Here is a 17,343-nt window from a genome sequence, read left to right on the forward strand (position 1 = left end):
GGGACTTTTTATCTCTGTACTTGAGAAACATAGGGGATAATAAAGAAAATAAAAAAAGTCTATTTTACTTCACTGTCTTGATCTCCTTTTCCCTGATGACACTCCTGTCTATTTTCTGAGGTTTTTTTTTGAACAGGAGAAGAACTAGAACCCTGTAAAGCAGCAGACCACATGCCAGCATATTGACTGGTGTTGTTTTGAGATACAGCGTGAGTTTAGAAGAAACAAAAGTGCAGATGGCAGAAGGGAGGAAGTTAGCTGTTATTTTTCAGCCATGTCTTTATAGACCCAATTAATTCACCTAAGAGGAGCAGAGTTTGTAATTTAGCCCCAGTAGAATCAAAGTAGAATTGCACAGTTTTATGTGGCTGTACAGTTTTATGTGGTTGCCTTCCACTGTCATAGTTGTCTGGAGAAGAGATATAATTCTTGGTCCTTTATTAGTTATGTATATAAAGTATTTCTGACTATTGAGACCTGGTTGTATTACAGAGAAGTGCCTTTCTCCTTCTCTGCTGTGATACATAGTGGAAGTATGGAAGAGCGCTTGTTAACATTCATTATGCTTGGGTTGCTGACTGAATAGCTGACATGTACTGACAGATTTTGAGCCAATAAACAAAATGACAGAAAAAAACTTCAACAAGTAAGAATCAGTAATAAAATCTTTTGCCTCCTTGGAAGTGTTCTGTCTAATTTTTAACCTAGAGGTCAGCCCTGCTAGCGGAGTGAAACAATGACTATGCAGGCTCCAGAATGCCTTACAAACTTACGTTATCTGCTTGTTAAGTGTTCTTAAATCTTCCTGAGTATGCAAAGGTGAAGGAGAGAAGATAAAGTCGTATGCTAATATTTGTGAGAAGAATAGAGTAATTAAGAAAGGAAGAGGGAAAGTTGTGTTCTGCCTTAAAAAAATCCCGATTGAAGGAAAAAATAAATTACAAGTGCCTGTTTCTTGCAGCGGGAAGGACGTGCTCAGGTCAGCAGTTCACGTGTTCAAATGGACAGTGTATCCCAAGTGCATACAGGTGTGATCGAGTAAAGGACTGTGCTGATGGAACAGATGAAAGAGACTGCCGTGAGTCTTTACTTTTAGCACTATATCTAGTTTCATCTCATCTCTCTCTGACATTTTAATCAATTTGTAAGATTAAAGGACTTGTTGATGGACAGAATGGCCACAATATGCTTTTTGTTGTTAGAGTTTCCTTGCAGATTCTTTTGTGTATTAGGGCTGACATTCTGATACAGTTTCATTATTACAGAACTCAGATGCTGACTACTACCGTGGGTTCAAGACCTCTTGTTTTTTTTTGTCTAAGAAATCAGAAAGTGTGGTGGAGAAGAGCAGCTGCATTTAAGTGGCTCAGAGCAAGTTTTGCATATTTTTTTTCTCATATTCTCTTTATGTACTCTTTACAGAAATCAGTGGTAACTGTAACCTGTATAGAAAGGTAGGATTTAATCCCAAATAATTTCTTTGAGGGACTTCAACCCTTTTCTAAAACTGCAACTTCCATGGAGGTGAAGCAAGATTGGATTGTATGATATTAAGGAAGAAGTTAATACTGTGCAAACAAAACAGAAACAGACAAGTAGGTTTTTCAGTCTAACTTGGTCGGAATTGAGGCTACCTGACTGGTGACAGCCTCCGTAGATGTTGGCCTGGGTTGAATACTGATGAAAAGTATAGCTGGCCACGGAATAGAGGGTGCATTTTTCATAGATGCTTTTGTCTAATAGCTAAGTTTGTAACAGTGTGTTGTTACATTGTTGATATTAAGAAAAAGCTTGAATCATTCTAGGAGTGACATGTAATGTTTAAGCTACTCTTTCAGCCAATGGAAGGTAATGTGCTGCTGAGAAAAAGGCAAAACTCTAAACTTTGATGAGAAGATCTAGAGACAAAAAATAGGGGTTGTGGAATAGATGAAGAAGTAGGAAACAAAATGTTAATGGTTCTTCTTAGAGAAAAAAGGGCATATTCCATGTAAAGAAAAACCAGCATATTACATGGTCATTCAACTACCAGTACATTTTATCCCTGACTCACAAGTGGATAAAATGTACGCTCTACAAAGTGAAAGGTGATTTTAGAAATGAATCATAGTTAGGAGTTGCTGAGGCAGCAGGATTGGAACTTTCCCTGTGCTAGACCCACAGACAGTTTTGAAGTCACCAATACAAATTGCTAAAAACCAGGATTGAAAATATCCCATATAATTGCTGAAAGAATATCTTCTGTAGGTTGCCATTTTTCTCTTTAAGTTTGGAGAAAAATAACCTCATAACTTAATTTAGGAAATGTGTGACACACAACATCTTGAAGATAGTTGTTTGAAAAACACACTAAATGTGAATTCTAAAAGAGGAATGTACCTCTGAGAAGTCTCTGAATAGTCCTTGAATGAGGTGTGGAATAGCCATATTAAATGATGTAATTACTAGAAATTGGTAAAGCTGTAACAGATGGGGGAGTTAGATTTCCAGAAGGCAGTAGTCAGAATTCTTCCTTTGGAGTAGATGCTACATTGATGAGTGGAAGCTGAAGTGCGCATTTTATTTCACACTTAACATTCTTAACTGAATAATTAAAAAGGTGGTTTGGAAAGAGTTCACTAGATACCTTAACAGTGCTGCTCTACTGCTGTGTGGGAAACCCAGTCACTCCTGTATCTGCCAGTAGGCCCCGTGACTGCTGTGAAGGCAGCATATTTAGCCCCAGGGAAAGCAATTGCCTCATATCATTCAGCAGCTGCTACTCTGGTTTATTAGAGTATGTGTTGACAGTCCCTCTAAGACAGAAGAATGACTGTCACTTGGAACATTACAAGTAGGAGTGTCACACTAGTCTGAAGAAATGTGATGATGCTGAAGACAGGAAGATCATGGTGACTGCAATGACAAGACCTTTCCAGGGAGGCTGGATAATTTTATTGTCTATCTTTGTAAGGCTTAATATTTTAAACATAAGCCTTAAAACAAAGTGAATTGTTTGGTGACTTTATGACTAACTATACAGTAGGAATGAATTTGTGTTACGTTTCACTATTTTACTTTCTCTGAAGTTAACTTCTTCCGCTGTTGGCTGTTCCACTACCATCTACTTCCTTTACTATACTATTTGATATAAGCAAATAGAAATACCGCTATTTTGACCTGTTCCTTTCCTTATCAATTAATTTACACTAAAAGATTTCATAAATAGAAATGAAATGTCTTAGAACTGTGGAAGAAAAAAGTTTTTAATAATTGGTTCTATTATTTCACAAAATGTAAACTTATGTCTGTTTATTTATGCTTTGCACTCACTTGAAGCATCTGAGGCATGGACTCAGACGTGGCTAATCCAAATCATTATTTACAAGTTCTAACATCCCTTATATACATTCAGAAGTTTTCTCTTAACTTTTCTACCCACCTTTACATGTCTACAAAATACTCCACCTTAACTGTGCATGCAGGCACTTATCCTGTCATGAGTTGTTCCAAGCCATGCATGCTTCCTCCAGTCAGGGTCATCATCATCATGTGGCCATCACACAGCTTACTTGAACTTGTTTTCCTTTTCTTCTGGAGTGTTCTTGGTTCTCAGCTTTCCTTTCTTATGCTGTTTATCCACAGCTTCTGCTCTGAGTGTGCTTTCTTGTATTCCCACACTCACTGGTCTTTCTGGAAGCAAATTTAAATTGTAAATAATATAACGTTTTATTCTGAATAAGTTACATCATTGAAGAAACTAGTCAAGTGCAAAATGTCACTAATATGAACTAACTCAACAATAAAATAAGTAATAAAGCAGAATAAGGGGATTCAAAACCTTAGTCCCGTTTGCCGCTAATGGGATTAACAGAAAGGGAAAACTACCCAGGCAGAGGCTAAGATAAACATCAGAACAATGTTTCCGCTATGGGTCATATAATTAGTTCATTGAAGCTGTTTTAATTTCATGAAATGAATGTATTTCTTTTAATTTCTTAAATATGTAGATCAGCTTGTTTTTCCAGCTGTCTTACTAGTTAGCAGCTAGTAAATACTTTCATTTTGAAACTTAAAAGATGGACAGTGAAGTGAAAGACTATTTGAAATGACAAATACTTGTTTGTAGTAAGCAGCAGTACTGATGTCATTTTACTGTATTAATTACATTTATTTCTTGCAAATAAAGGTAGAATTCTCTCTCCTACCTCGGCTTTGTTGTTGAAAAATGAAAGTCCCTGCCCCATCTGTTTTTCTCTGTGTCAACTGACAGAACAACCTTCCTGGATGCAACTCTGGTGACTAAACACTGTGCTGAGACCATGAGAAAGAAAGGGGAAGTCTTTTAGTGATGTATTTGTTGAGACCGTTGAGCTGAATGTGGGCTCAGAATCTCCAAATTCTCATTTCTAGTTTGGATGTTGAATTGCTGCCATGGGTCAGCTGCCTAACCAGTTAGTTCTTGCCTCTTGTTTCCTACACTAAATAGCTGTTGTGATCAGGAAGTGAGGAGTTAGATCTGGGATGGATTTGCAGAGGTGAGAGTGAAGGTGAACAGAGATCAAGAACTGAAGAGATCATAGAGGATGTAGACCAAAGAAGAAGAAAAGGGCCATGGTAAGAGGCTAGTGTTCTCAGTGTGGGACAAATTATATGTAACAACTACTGAATGAGGCTGAAGGAAACGTGTATGCTAGGGAGAGTTCAGGTAAGGGAAGAAGCAGAACTGAAGTAAGGTGAGAAGACAGCCAAAGACTAGAGTGGCAGGGATCGAAGTAGGGAATTAAGGCCAGGAACAAGGCTCTTGTTGGCCTGTCAGTTCTTAGAGCGTTGCTTCTGTGGACTCTGTCTCGTTCAGTGTAGCTCAGAGGAGTTTTGGTCTTGGGATAAGTCCTCCTCTTTGTGTCTATGTTTGCTGGAGGGTAACAGTACAACCACTGGGAGGTGGTGACTCATGGCAGAGGATTTTAAATCTTTTCCTTTCTCTTTCTTAGAATGTTGGTTATATTTACAGAAGGTTACTATACTTCCCAGCTGTGTGACAGAAATCAATGTCTGCTGAATCCAGTATCAGCAGCTACTGTTTCCTGTATGTGTTCTTGTATGGGTATATTTTCAGCTTGCAGAGAGCAAGGGTGTTTATAAGAGAGCATGTGTATATATTAAAACATGCTATATATTTACTGCTTTGGCTCCTAAGCAGTTTTTGGGTCTCAAAGAGAAAAATATTTAATCTGTCATTTGTGCTAGCGTCTACTAGTTGATCGTATTTTGCACTGAAGTGCTGGCATATCACAGGTAGACAGATTGTGGAGAAGTATTTTGGCTTAGAAAAAGAGATGTCTCAGAAGAAGGGCGTAGCTGAGTTTCCCCATTTCCACAGAGCTTGTGTTATTTTCTAGAAAGGGTGATCGCTAGGAAAAATCTCCTCTTTAATAACTTTTCTTTAATAAGTCGAAGGTTCTTGGAAGGAAAAGACAAGTGAAATAATGTTTATGCAAAATGTTGGCTTTTCACAGTTAAAGCTGGGGGAAAAAAAAACACTGCATTTCACTGTCAGTCCCTTCACTTTTCTCTCCTGAATTCATCTTCTATCTTACATTGCAATCTCTTCACTCTCTAGTTTTGTGCAGCTGTATTCTCAGACTTACATTCACATAACTACCTTTTAAATCTTTTAACTGAGGACCTTCTCCGTCCTTTTTTGCTCTTTTTAATGCACCTGTCACTGACCTAGAAAAAAATCTTCTGTCCTTTACTGAAGTTTCCTTCTTTGCTGCAGGCTTCAGTGCAATTAGCTAGCATGTGCCTTTATAGTTCTTTTTCTTACGTATGCCCTGTAAGTGCTTACACTGCTCTCGTAGGGCAATAATTTTCTCCTGCTGTACAATAGAACTCTTGATGGTTCCTTTGCTGTGATGACTTCTCTGATTCCAAACAGGAAGGAAACACTGAACATAAGACATGGCTCCAAGTCAGTCCTTTCTTACTCTAGGCCCTGAGTTAAGATTTTGGAATCCATTTGTTGCCAAAGTTTTATAAAAGTTGTTCATAAGCGTAACCTAAACAAGAAATCGGTAAGATGTCTGTGTTAAAAAGTAGTTTGAGTGAAAAGTGTGGCTGAAGACTTGTAATAATGGTTAGAGCATGTTTTGCATTGTCCAAGCATGCTTTTGGAATTGAAGTGAAGCAAACTATCAACAGAGGGCTGCGGGTAGAAACACTGTAGCTGGAAAGCTGGTACTGTAGTTGGACTGTTTTTCTCCAGTCAGGCATATGCTGTTCCTACTTGTTAGTTGCTGACTTACATTAATCATGTTAAAAATGAGCAAAATGGAAATGAATCAATCAAGGAGATGTCGGATTAGACCTGTTCTGATAGACATCACCCCAGCTGTTTATATTCTTACCTTACGAACTAAGCATTTAAAATCATGTAAGCCTTTTCCATAGGTGACTGACGCTTAGCGGGAAAGTAATGGTATTTAGCAGAAGTGAGAAAAACAGTTTGCCACTGCCTAGAAAAGTTGCAGCTTTTCTGAGTTCAAGAATAATAATTTTAAAATCCATGTTTTGAATTTCAGGAGTGTGAATTAAAATGTGCCTAATCTCTTGCAAGGACTTAAACTAACTACTTAGGCAGTATTCTTAAATAACTGTTAGACAATATACTGAATAAACGGATTATTTTTCAGTAGAAATACGGCAAGTTGTGTATCCCTGTTTTGTTTTCCAGTAAATTAAGATGTTCTATTGGTTTGGGGTATATATGATTCATTGTACTCTACAGTCCAGTACTCATTCTAATACTTGAGGGATTTGTTATTGTAGGCTATCCAAGATGTGAACAGTTATCCTGTGCAAATGGAGCATGTTTTAATGCAAGCCAACGATGTGATGGCAAAGTTGATTGCAGAGATACTTCTGATGAAGCTAATTGCAGTAAGTACTACATGCAGTGAGATCCCTAGCAAATTAACTTAAAAAGAGATATGTCTGACAGATTTCTTGTCTCTTTCTGTTCTAAAATCTCTTCCAGCACGTGGATGTACCAGTACGCAGTTTCAGTGTGCTAATGGAGAATGTATCCCGCAAGCCTTTGTCTGTGACCATGATGATGACTGTGGAGACGGGAGCGATGAAAACACTTGCAGTAGGAAGGCTTTCTTTTTTTTGTTCCTCTGAATAATCAGTGAGAGTTAGTTAAAGTGCACAGAAAAGAACAAAAAAAAAGTTGCTTGGCCATTTGACCATCAGAAGTTTGCTGGATGTTAATGTCAGTTGTTTAATTGGCAGTTCTCTTCCTGGACATTTCTTACTCATTCCTTTCATGGTCTGATATCCCAGAATTTTACATCTACAACCAGCATTATGGCTGTAGAGCTGTCAAATGTCTGATCTGTATATTTATAGTACCCCATTGATTCTGGGATCTGAGTTAGTTTTTTCTCCTGTGCTTTTGGAGAGCCACATGTTGTTATTTAGTTTCTCTATCCTACCAAGAACTTAACACCAGCACAAATTTTTTGAATTCTCCCTGCCCCCTCTGATATTCTGTATTACCTATTTGGCAATGTTTGTCCTTTGAAGATCCACAGATGTTCATAAACTCTGAGCAGGGAAGGCTTACCAACCCTGGAGGGCTTTAGACATAAATGCTTACAGAGTTTTTTTACTCTCTCTTTGAGTACAAACTGTTCATCTCTAATGGCTTGAGTAGCCTCTCCTTTTTAAGTCCACTTTAAAAAATATTGATAAGGTGCTGTTCATCTTGTTGCATAATTAATTGAGAAATTCAACATTTCTTCTCATTTCTATCAAAAGTAAGACAAAAAACCAGCACCCTATTGTATTTTAAAATAAAGAGCAAACCATAGCAAAACAACATTGTTTACAATATATTTAAGATATGGATCTAGCTCAGTTTTACAGTAGAGATTATAAACAACAGTTTGTCTATCAGACAAGGCTAACGTTTCTAACCTTTCTGTCACTCAGAGTAGTTCAGTTTACTGGTGTTTCTTTCCTTAGCTTATGCAACTTGTAGAGGCAACTTCTTCACTTGTCCAAGTGGCCGCTGCATTCATCAGAGCTGGGTATGTGATGGAGATGATGACTGTGAAGATAATGAAGATGAAAGAGGATGTGGTATGTAGTAATCTTTATTTCTAATGGTATTTTCAGAGGAAGACCTCACTAAGCTACCTCTTTGGAGTTTTAAACAATCAGGATGTTCTGAATCCATTTTTGTTAAGTGAAAAACTTAGAATTCCATCTTTAGATCCTTTTTTTTTTTTAAACTTGTACAGTCTATAATACATTGTTGTATATGTGAAAGTTACTGTTGTGACACAAAATGTGGTGCAAATTAAATTTAGCATATAGCAGGAGTAGCTTATTCTTTCTTGACTATTGAAGTTGGTGTTGTTTTGTTTTCTACCATAGTCAAAAGATAAATCCTCACAAAGAGTAGTAAAATGTAAACTTAATAATGAAGAGTATAGATGCTTTGGGAATCTTTCAGGGAAGAGATTTTTATGTATATTTGTAATGCTCCTCAGTTATATTTGTTTCTCTCTCCACAGAAAGTAATCATCATGAATGCTACCCAGGAGAGTGGGCCTGCCCTGGGTCAGGGCATTGTATTCCAATTGGGAAAGTGTGTGATGGAACTGCAGACTGCCCTGCAGGAGAAGATGAAACAAACATCACGGCAGGCAGACATTGCAGTATGTATTAGAATCATAAGAATATACAGAACAGCAGAAACATCAGAATTGGTATCTTTTTACATTCAGGTTTTATCTCCTAAACCACCCAGAAATTTTGGAATCTTTTGTTTGTACTGTTTTGACTGGCTGGTCTAAAAAAAGACATATATGATGTGAAAGACCATACATTTCATAAATTATGCATGAAGTTTGAGAGCTGAGGATTTTAGTTCCATCTTCACATCCTGAAGTATATTCCGGAAGGCATGGAGAGCTGTGCTATATGCCTTTTTAGTTTAAATATCGGTGTTTTTCCCTTTTTATAAGCAAGAAGGAACATTGAGTAGTGATTGGAACACAGGACGGAAGCAGTGTATTCCCTTTGAGAATCAGGGTCCAGGATATTTTATATTTTGTTTCATTATCCTATTAGTAAAACCCAGTACCTTTTGGAATATGAGGGAAAAAAAAAGATAATTTAAACCTCTTTGTAGAATAGTACCCTTTTGCTTTGCTGAGTGGTGTAGTTATAACATTGGCTGCAAAATGAAAAGTTTATCAAGAATGTAGAAGGAAAAGGAAGATGAAAAGAATGTAGGAAGTCAGCAAGTGCATTATAATCGTTATCTGTCAGTGTTGTGTTTTTTTTTATTTCAAAGAAATGGAGGAGTGATGATGGAATTTTTACCTTAATTCTTTTGAAGGAAGAAAAGAAGAAAAGGATAAAGAAGTGTTTTTCCATGGGCGAAGTCTGACCAATATATTCTAATATATTGGAGTAGCATGCATAGGCTTCTTACTATAATGCAGTAGGTTATTTTTTCAGCATAAAGCGGTAAATTGTGAGATTATGTTCCATTAAGTAGAGCTCAAGGATGTATTTTTCACAAGTATGTTTTGCGGAACCAGAGAAAGGTATGGTGCATTGTAGACGGCTTCCTCCACAGAGCTATTTACATGATATTCTTGTCGTATCACCTGTACGATTGATATTTATCCCTGAACTCCATTTTCAAGCCCTATTATAAACGTTAGCTTACCTTCTGTCTTCCATTTCCTTGCCTGCATGTATTCTGAGCATGTGATTTTTATGGAACTTTAGATGTCTTTTCTGGCGCATACTTGTTTGAAGAAGCTGTTTCTGAAACTGGAGACTCATCATGGGAAAGGCTATAGCTTTGTAACTGTCAGTAAGGCAGAACTGTTCTGCCAGTAATAGCTGTAATTGTGATTCTGAACTATTTCATTTTCTTTTTTAGACATATCACACTGTGCTGCTCTGAGCTGCCAATATCGCTGTCATTCTTCTCCTTCGGGAGGGATGTGTTATTGCCCTGCAGGATATACAATAAGTAGCAATGACAGTCGTACTTGTATTGGTAAGTGAAATCCAGTTGTTGCAGATACCTAGTACATTCTCACATCTCATTAGGAAAATCTGGATTCCAGGAGGATGGATATACTGGCAAATAGAAAATCTCTGAAGTCAGCAGAAGAATAAATAAGTACAGCAGTTGCATAGTGACACAAAAACAAACCAGAGAGATACCATAAGGATTCAATTCAATAAGACTGTTAATAACATAGTGATAGCTTGATTATGTTCAGGATGATTTACTCTTGGTTATCTGTTTTGTTATCAAATTGTGTTAGAAGTCTTTCAGTGATCAGCTGAGGAGAGTTTTTCTGCTCCAGAGGTGTGTGGTGTTATATGCCTAGAAAAACAGGTAATGATGTTGAAGGATTTTTGAAAGTGGCAGTGAAAGTGAGATATAAACATGGTAGATTATTGTAATTTAACATGGAAAGAGTGTTTTATATTTGCATTATGGAGTGGCTGTATCTCCTATGACATAGCAGAATAAATATTTACATGAAAATAAATAATTTTTGCAAGAACTTAAAGCAAGTGTTTTGGTGCTTCTGTATCTGCTGTAAATTGGAAGCATAAACTACTGATGATCTATGTGATTTATGTCAGTAAATGGAAATGCAGTAACTTCAGAATCATGACGCTTAGTTTAGTCATATATGCTTAATCAGATTACTTTAAAAGTTTTAAACTTGAGCTGTGTTTTTTGTGCTATTAAAAGTATTCAGAGTGCTCAGCCTCTCATGAGATAAGAGTACTGTCAAGAATACTGGGTAACCTAGGGATGTATGAGCAGTAGGGGCAGCGTGGTTGCTCTTAGTGGAATCGAGGAATCGATGCAATGTCTCCAGGCAAAAAAAATTAATCTCCTTTCACTCTTATGTGGGAAATACATGAAGGACATGTTTTCAAACTTGGTGTAGTTTCTGTGAGTCTTTTGTTGTTCTGCTTGACTGCCCTGTAAACCTCACTGTCTAACTCTAGCTTGGAAATTTTAATTGATGTATTTTAGTTTGCAGAGACATAGTCATGTGTGTAGAGGAGGAAATGGTTATCATAGAGATGCCCACAGTCATTAACATATAATTCCATTTCTTAGTTTAAATCAATGTTACTGGTTTATGGCCAAAATAATTAAACTATAATTTTTAATTTGTCATCATTTGCTTCTGGCTCACTGTAGACATATGGAGGCTGGAAAGCTACTGACAACATTTTTTCAGTATGTACTATCTAGGAAATACTTAACTTCTACTTATGTATCAACAAATGTTTGAAAATACAAATTCTGATAGAAAGAATATTTGAGAATTTATTTTCTCCTTTTTATTTATTTTTTTGGCTTAATGGTGGAATTGCCAGTTCCTAGCACTATAGTGTGCTGGTGCTACTCAGAGGATTTTCAAGTAAAGGAGGTCTAGCTTTTAATGTCATGACACTATTTGTTAAGTAGTATTAGAAATCTGGACTTCAGATAATGACAGATACAATGAGATGTTTAGGAAGTTAGGTAGATATTTCACAGTTTTGGAAGTAAAAGATTTTGCAGCAACACTAGTAATTCCTTATAACACATCTTGAGAACTTGCTAGGTTGTCCTTGCTGCAGATTCTTCCTATGTGCTATTTTACATGCCAAAAACTTCTTTGTACTTTTTACTGTTTGTTTCTGGTGCACATCTCTTTCTTGATTGGAAATTAGATACCTGTGCTAGCAGGTGGCTGAACTAATAAGCATTGCCTTAGCTGGAGCTGAGTACTACCCTTACGGTAAGATCCAAGTGTGCATGTGTGTACAAAATGTGAAAAAGTATAGAAAATCTCCTTTTCCCACGCCACCATTTTGCAAACTGATAAAAGCGAGTAGAGAGGACAAACTTGAAGCTTTCCAAATATGATGACTTCCCTCTGATGCATAACATTGTTTTTAAATATGCCTCATTCACTTAACAGATTTTGATGACTGCAAAATGTGGGGTGTCTGTGACCAGCTGTGTGAAGATCGTGTGGGACATCACCAGTGCCACTGTGTGGAAGGTTATTTCCTTGAGCATCATCGGCATTGTAGAGCCAACACTTCAGGTTAGTCTGTAGTGTAAGAGTCCCTTGCTGTTGCTGGACTAATAGAGCTTTAAAGTTCTGCTCAACGTGACATGAAAGTTTGATTTTTATCTTCAGACTTACAGTTTTAAGGTTGAGACAGCATTGAGAACATAAACAGAAATCAACAAGAGACTGTCTGCTGGCACCTTTAGGCTTGTGAAGCTGACTGCCTCGTCTGAGGAGTTGAGAGAACAAAGAAGGTGGGAGAGCAGTACATGAAGTTAGGGAAGGTGGCCTGCCTGCTGGAATTAAACAATATCTGAATCCCGTCAGGCAGAAAAATCTTTGTTTATACTTCTTTAAGTTTATACTCTCCTTTAAGGAGATGAGAAAGTAGAAAACATCTTTAGGATTTAAGGCACACAAAAATTTTGTGAAGGTTTTGCCTGACTGAGTTTTAAATACACAGTGCTGCTTGATTTGCTACGAGGCTGAAAAGGCGCATCAAAGCAGGTTAGTACTCAGACAGAATCACCTACACAGGTTGTAGTCTGAGTATCTGTTCAACCCTGTGTCTGCTGTGTATGACCTGTATGAATATATTTCAGTGACCTTTTGCAGATAGCTTTGTCATAGAATAGTCATACATTTATCACCTCTGCTTTCAGCTGGTGTTGCATCAATAATTTTTTCCAATGGCCGTGATTTACTGATTGGCGATCTTCATGGAAGAAATTTTCGTACTCTGGTACAGTCGCAGAATCGTGGCGTTGCAGTTGGTGTGGACTTCCACTTTTACCTGCATAGGATCTTTTGGACTGATACAGTGCAAGATAAGGTGAGTAATGAGAAGAACAAATTTCTGTGTATGTGGAAGTAGAGAACAGGCAGGGGCAGAATGTGTTGATAGGCTTTCATTTTTGAGAACAAAATTTGGCTGTGCTTTTGTTTTCTAACAAAAAAGCTCCTTGAAATGTTTTATGTTAATGGCTGCATTTTTCAAGCTATACTATTACATTTGACATATTGGACAAAGAATCCTATTGTATGGGAATATCTTGAGCAACTTTTGATTTTATTTGAGATGGAGTCCAAAAAACTAATTAAGAGAAATAGTAGACATTCTTTCAAAACTGAACAAAATTTTCTTGTAATTTTTTGAAACATGATCATTTTAAATGTAAAAGCTTTGTGCCTTCCAAGATGATAAAAATCAAATTCCTTCATATACTTCAAATAGCACTGTAGTTGAACTTGGATAACAAATATTGACAGTGTTTTGTGTAATGAGCCAATATTTTGTTGCATTTTTTTTGAAGAGGAAATATTTTAGCTTCAAGGTAGGACAAAATAGGGTAATTTAAAAGCAACAGCAAAGAAAAAGACACAAGTATCTGGAGATCCTTTTGAAAGTTAGACATCACCCTTTTTCTTTCTTCTCCAAGCAAATCTTAACAAACAAACAAACATTAAAAAATCAGATCAAATGATAAAACTCTAGAATCTTCATCCTCATGTTGACTGCCATGCAGCATACAGGAGAATCCATGGTCTGCCTCCTGCTAGCTCCATTTATGGATCACCTTCATATCACTGTCATTATGAATTTATACTCATAGCTGAAAGTTAGCATTTCCATTGCAGTCCCACATTAGTTACGTTGGAAAGCACACTGTGTGGCCTTCCAAGTTGTACAGGAGGAGTTGTGCGCACAACTTTTTGGCTTGTTTGCAATTCTGGCATTTCTGTTTTCACTGCATTGAGGTCACAGTCGTTGAAATTGCATTGGCAGTAAGTCAGGGTCAAATGTGATCAGTCACGAGACAGAAGATATATCTCACTCTGTAAAAGTTGCAAACAAAAGGTAATATGTTTTTTTTTTTTTTTTCCGCTGTTCTCTGCGTTGCAAGGACTGCGTTTTTATCTACCCCAATATTGTTAATCCTCAGTAATTCATTAGGATTAATTAATCTAGTTAAATCCTAACTAGAATGCTCTCAAGAGAACATTAAGAATATTATCATATGATGTTTATTTCCACCTTGATGGCTTATATGATATTATTAAGGGATTGACTTCATTTTGTTTTGTTTTCAAAGATTAACATGACTAAAATAGGAAACTGTGGGCTGCATTCATTGCCACCTTTATCTCACTTAGTGTATTTCCTGCTAACCTAATGCTCATAAACTCTTCTGTATAAGAGATTTCAAATGAACTCTTTAGACAGGTATTGGTTTGCTTGGTTATTATTACCTGGAGCTGAAGAATACTTTATGTGGTGCAATCATTTCAGCTGTTCTTTTTCTTGCATGTGCTTCCTTGTGGTAATCTCTGTTTTCATATAGATATGTTTCAGACTTCATGCTGTTGCTTCAAAAAAGAAGATAATGTTTCCTAGCTTTACATATTTATCCAGCGTTAGAATCACACGATTGCTGTATACTAGGAAGTTAGTGAATTTATACTATTCCTGTAGCTATGAACTTGTGTTTAAGGTAATGGTATTTCTTGAGCATGATACTGTTTAAGTTGGGCTTATTTAAAAAAGAAGTGGAAGCCTAATTGAATCTTCTCTTTTTTTGTCAGAATAGAGAAATTTCCCTTGTTTTCTTCACGTTGCCAAGTGAATTTTCCTTGCCATTTTCCTCTGGTATTTGGTACAATTAGGACTCCCCCTCTTGTTTCTGGTCACTGATGAGAGCTTTGCTAAAGCCTGTTAATGTGTTTCAATTAATGGAAATAATAGTATTTGTTAAATTCTGGGAAATGCAGATGCAATTTTCTCATGTATTATTTAATCCAGGAACTTGCCATGTTTGCTAAAGCATATGGCTGTTTTAGCTTGTTGCTTAATTCATTTTGTTGAATCTAGTTGAAGATCAAACTTCCTGTAATTTTTCATTGTTTTCCATTTTATTTTTTATTTTTCTGTGTGTGAAACAAATGAATGGGTGACAGTAACAAAATACACATAACAGAAAAAACCAAACAGCCCCCAAACCCTAAGCTGGTCAAGAGCTTATTAGTGGCCAATCTGTGCTTTGTGTGATGATAGGTGCCATGTGACTCATGATTAGCAAAATATAATGTTGGCATTGATAATATTTGTGTTGTTTGCAGGTTTTTTCTATTAATATTGATGGGTCTGGTTTCCAAGAAGTTTTAAATGTTTCAGTTGATACTCCTGAAAATCTGGCAGTGGATTGGGTTAACAATAAACTGTACGTGGTTGAGACCAGTGTGAACAGAATAGATATGGTTAACTTGGATGGAACAAACCGTGTCACTCTTATTGCTGAAAATCTTGGGAATCCTAGAGGAATAGCACTTGATCCAACTGTTGGGTAAGTGATAAGTGTCAACTAATAGTAAATGGTACCAGAAATTCTTCTATTTACATGAAAAATTTGAGAACCAACAAAAAACTCAAGCTAGTTATTTTAAAATCATATCTAAAATGGTTTATACATTTACATTCTATCCTCTACTATTGTACGTGGTACATTATTATGGGGGAGCTGTACACTGCTTTTGTTCCCAGTGTGTGGAAACTTTTTTTTATCACTGGAGTTGTATGTGCATGAGCAGCCATAAAAACACATGGATTGTGGAGTTGCTTCCAAGACTAGAAGTTATCCATAAATACTTCTGTTACTATCCACAGACATCATATTATCTGAAATGAAGTGGTACAGTGAAGTTGGGGAGGCTATTGCCTTCCAGCCCTGTGTGATTCAGTAGTGTTTGGAAATATGGATCCTCAGTGATTTGCAAGAGAAATGTACAGTAATGAATACCACTTTCACAATGCTTGGATTTGTCACTGATTAATTTCTGGCAGCACACTTAAGTCTGTATTTTACTAAGAACACTCAGTAGTTCTGAGGTCTTTGGGGTGAAAGCATATTTCTTTCTGGATTCTTTTTTTTTTTTTTTTTTTTTTTGTAAAATCTTAACAAAACACAGGACTTTTTTTTTTCCTTTATAGTTATTTATTTTTCTCAGACTGGGATAGTCTCTCTGGTGATCCTAAAGTAGAAAGAGCCTTCATGGATGGCACAAACCGTCAGGATTTGATAAAAACAAAATTAGGCTGGCCTGCTGGAGTAACTCTGGATATTGTATCAAAAAGGCTTTACTGGGTTGACAGCCGGTTTGATTACATCGAGACTGTAACTTATGATGGGCTTCAGAGGTAAGACAAATATTACTCCTTGGAGGTTATAGATACATAGATTATTTTCATCAAGTTCTAAGTGTTCTGGTGTTGAACAAAATATGAATCATAAACGATGTAAATTACAACATAATGAATGTGACATTCATTGACATCTGTGGTGTCATACTACTTGTAGAAAATCCTTAATTACTCTTTCATTCTTTTTCTGTTTCTACATTGAATGCAGGTTACTCTTTTTGCAAGGTGCCCTTTTATAGCCCATCACTGTTAGTATACATATTTATAGTGTCTGCTTTTTATTATTTTTGAATACTGTACGTTCTTAGATCATCATCCTTTGTTTGCATCTTTTTCACAAATGAGTTTATTTAAACTATTAATCTGTAAAGCACTAATTTGTGTAATGGGTATTAAGTCCTTTGGGTTTTGTTCTTTTTATACTCGATAAATCTTTGCTGTCAGAAATTAAAAGTCATCACTCACCCTGTTGTGATGCTGGGTAAACAGTGTCACAGTGTGCTAGAAAGGAGCCTTTCAGTTTTTATGAGACTCTGACTTGAAGTGTAGTGTTTAGAAGCCTGCTTATCTCTGCATTTGTGATTGGTCTCTGTTACTTAATCACAGGAAAAACTTGTTTGCTTTCAACATACTTCTTACATTGTGACTTGAAAAATAGTCCTGTGCTCAGTTGACAAATTTATTGCTCAGTGTATTCTTTTCTTCGAAAATTGTAAAAATACTCTTGGTATCTTTGATCTTCTCCTTGATCTGTATTTTTCAAGGTTGTTTTTGCAGTTCTGGAAGGCAAGAAGGTACTTAGTAAAATGTCTGTTATTCTGCAGATGAAAACTTGTTGCTAACAGCAACACCAAAAATCTAAATGTTGTGCAAGCAGGCAAGAGGAAATGGCACAATGGCATTGTCTGCAGGCAATATTAAAATACAATTTACTCTCCACATAATCACATTTCTTATGCATGCAGAGTGAACTTAAATCACGCTGAAAACCATTAGAATAGATCTATAGATTTCATCTGATCTGTAAGCCTCCCTGCA

General features: G+C 36.6%; 1 protein-coding gene across 2 annotated transcripts in view; it reads left to right on the forward strand.

Annotated features, from left to right (window-relative positions):
* Nucleotides 1–17,343, forward strand: part of LRP2 (LDL receptor related protein 2) — a 108,286-nt gene that overhangs the window by 22,969 nt on the left and 67,974 nt on the right. For both annotated transcript variants that reach the window (XM_065751109.1, XM_065751110.1), the window contains 10 exons: nucleotides 962–1,078; nucleotides 6,811–6,921; nucleotides 7,019–7,132; nucleotides 8,011–8,127; nucleotides 8,565–8,708; nucleotides 9,950–10,069; nucleotides 12,015–12,143; nucleotides 12,773–12,942; nucleotides 15,228–15,451; nucleotides 16,096–16,302. In XM_065751109.1, coding sequence (XP_065607181.1) covers nucleotides 962–1,078; nucleotides 6,811–6,921; nucleotides 7,019–7,132; nucleotides 8,011–8,127; nucleotides 8,565–8,708; nucleotides 9,950–10,069; nucleotides 12,015–12,143; nucleotides 12,773–12,942; nucleotides 15,228–15,451; nucleotides 16,096–16,302 — 1,453 coding nt within the window. The remainder of the gene's footprint in view (nucleotides 1–961; nucleotides 1,079–6,810; nucleotides 6,922–7,018; nucleotides 7,133–8,010; nucleotides 8,128–8,564; nucleotides 8,709–9,949; nucleotides 10,070–12,014; nucleotides 12,144–12,772; nucleotides 12,943–15,227; nucleotides 15,452–16,095; nucleotides 16,303–17,343) is intronic.

The sequence above is a fragment of the Cyrtonyx montezumae genome, unplaced genomic scaffold (genome assembly GCF_038088225.1).
Source record: "Cyrtonyx montezumae isolate F1298 unplaced genomic scaffold, pur_monq_1.0 scaffold_7, whole genome shotgun sequence".
In the NCBI taxonomy this organism is placed as follows: Eukaryota; Metazoa; Chordata; class Aves; order Galliformes; family Odontophoridae; genus Cyrtonyx; species Cyrtonyx montezumae.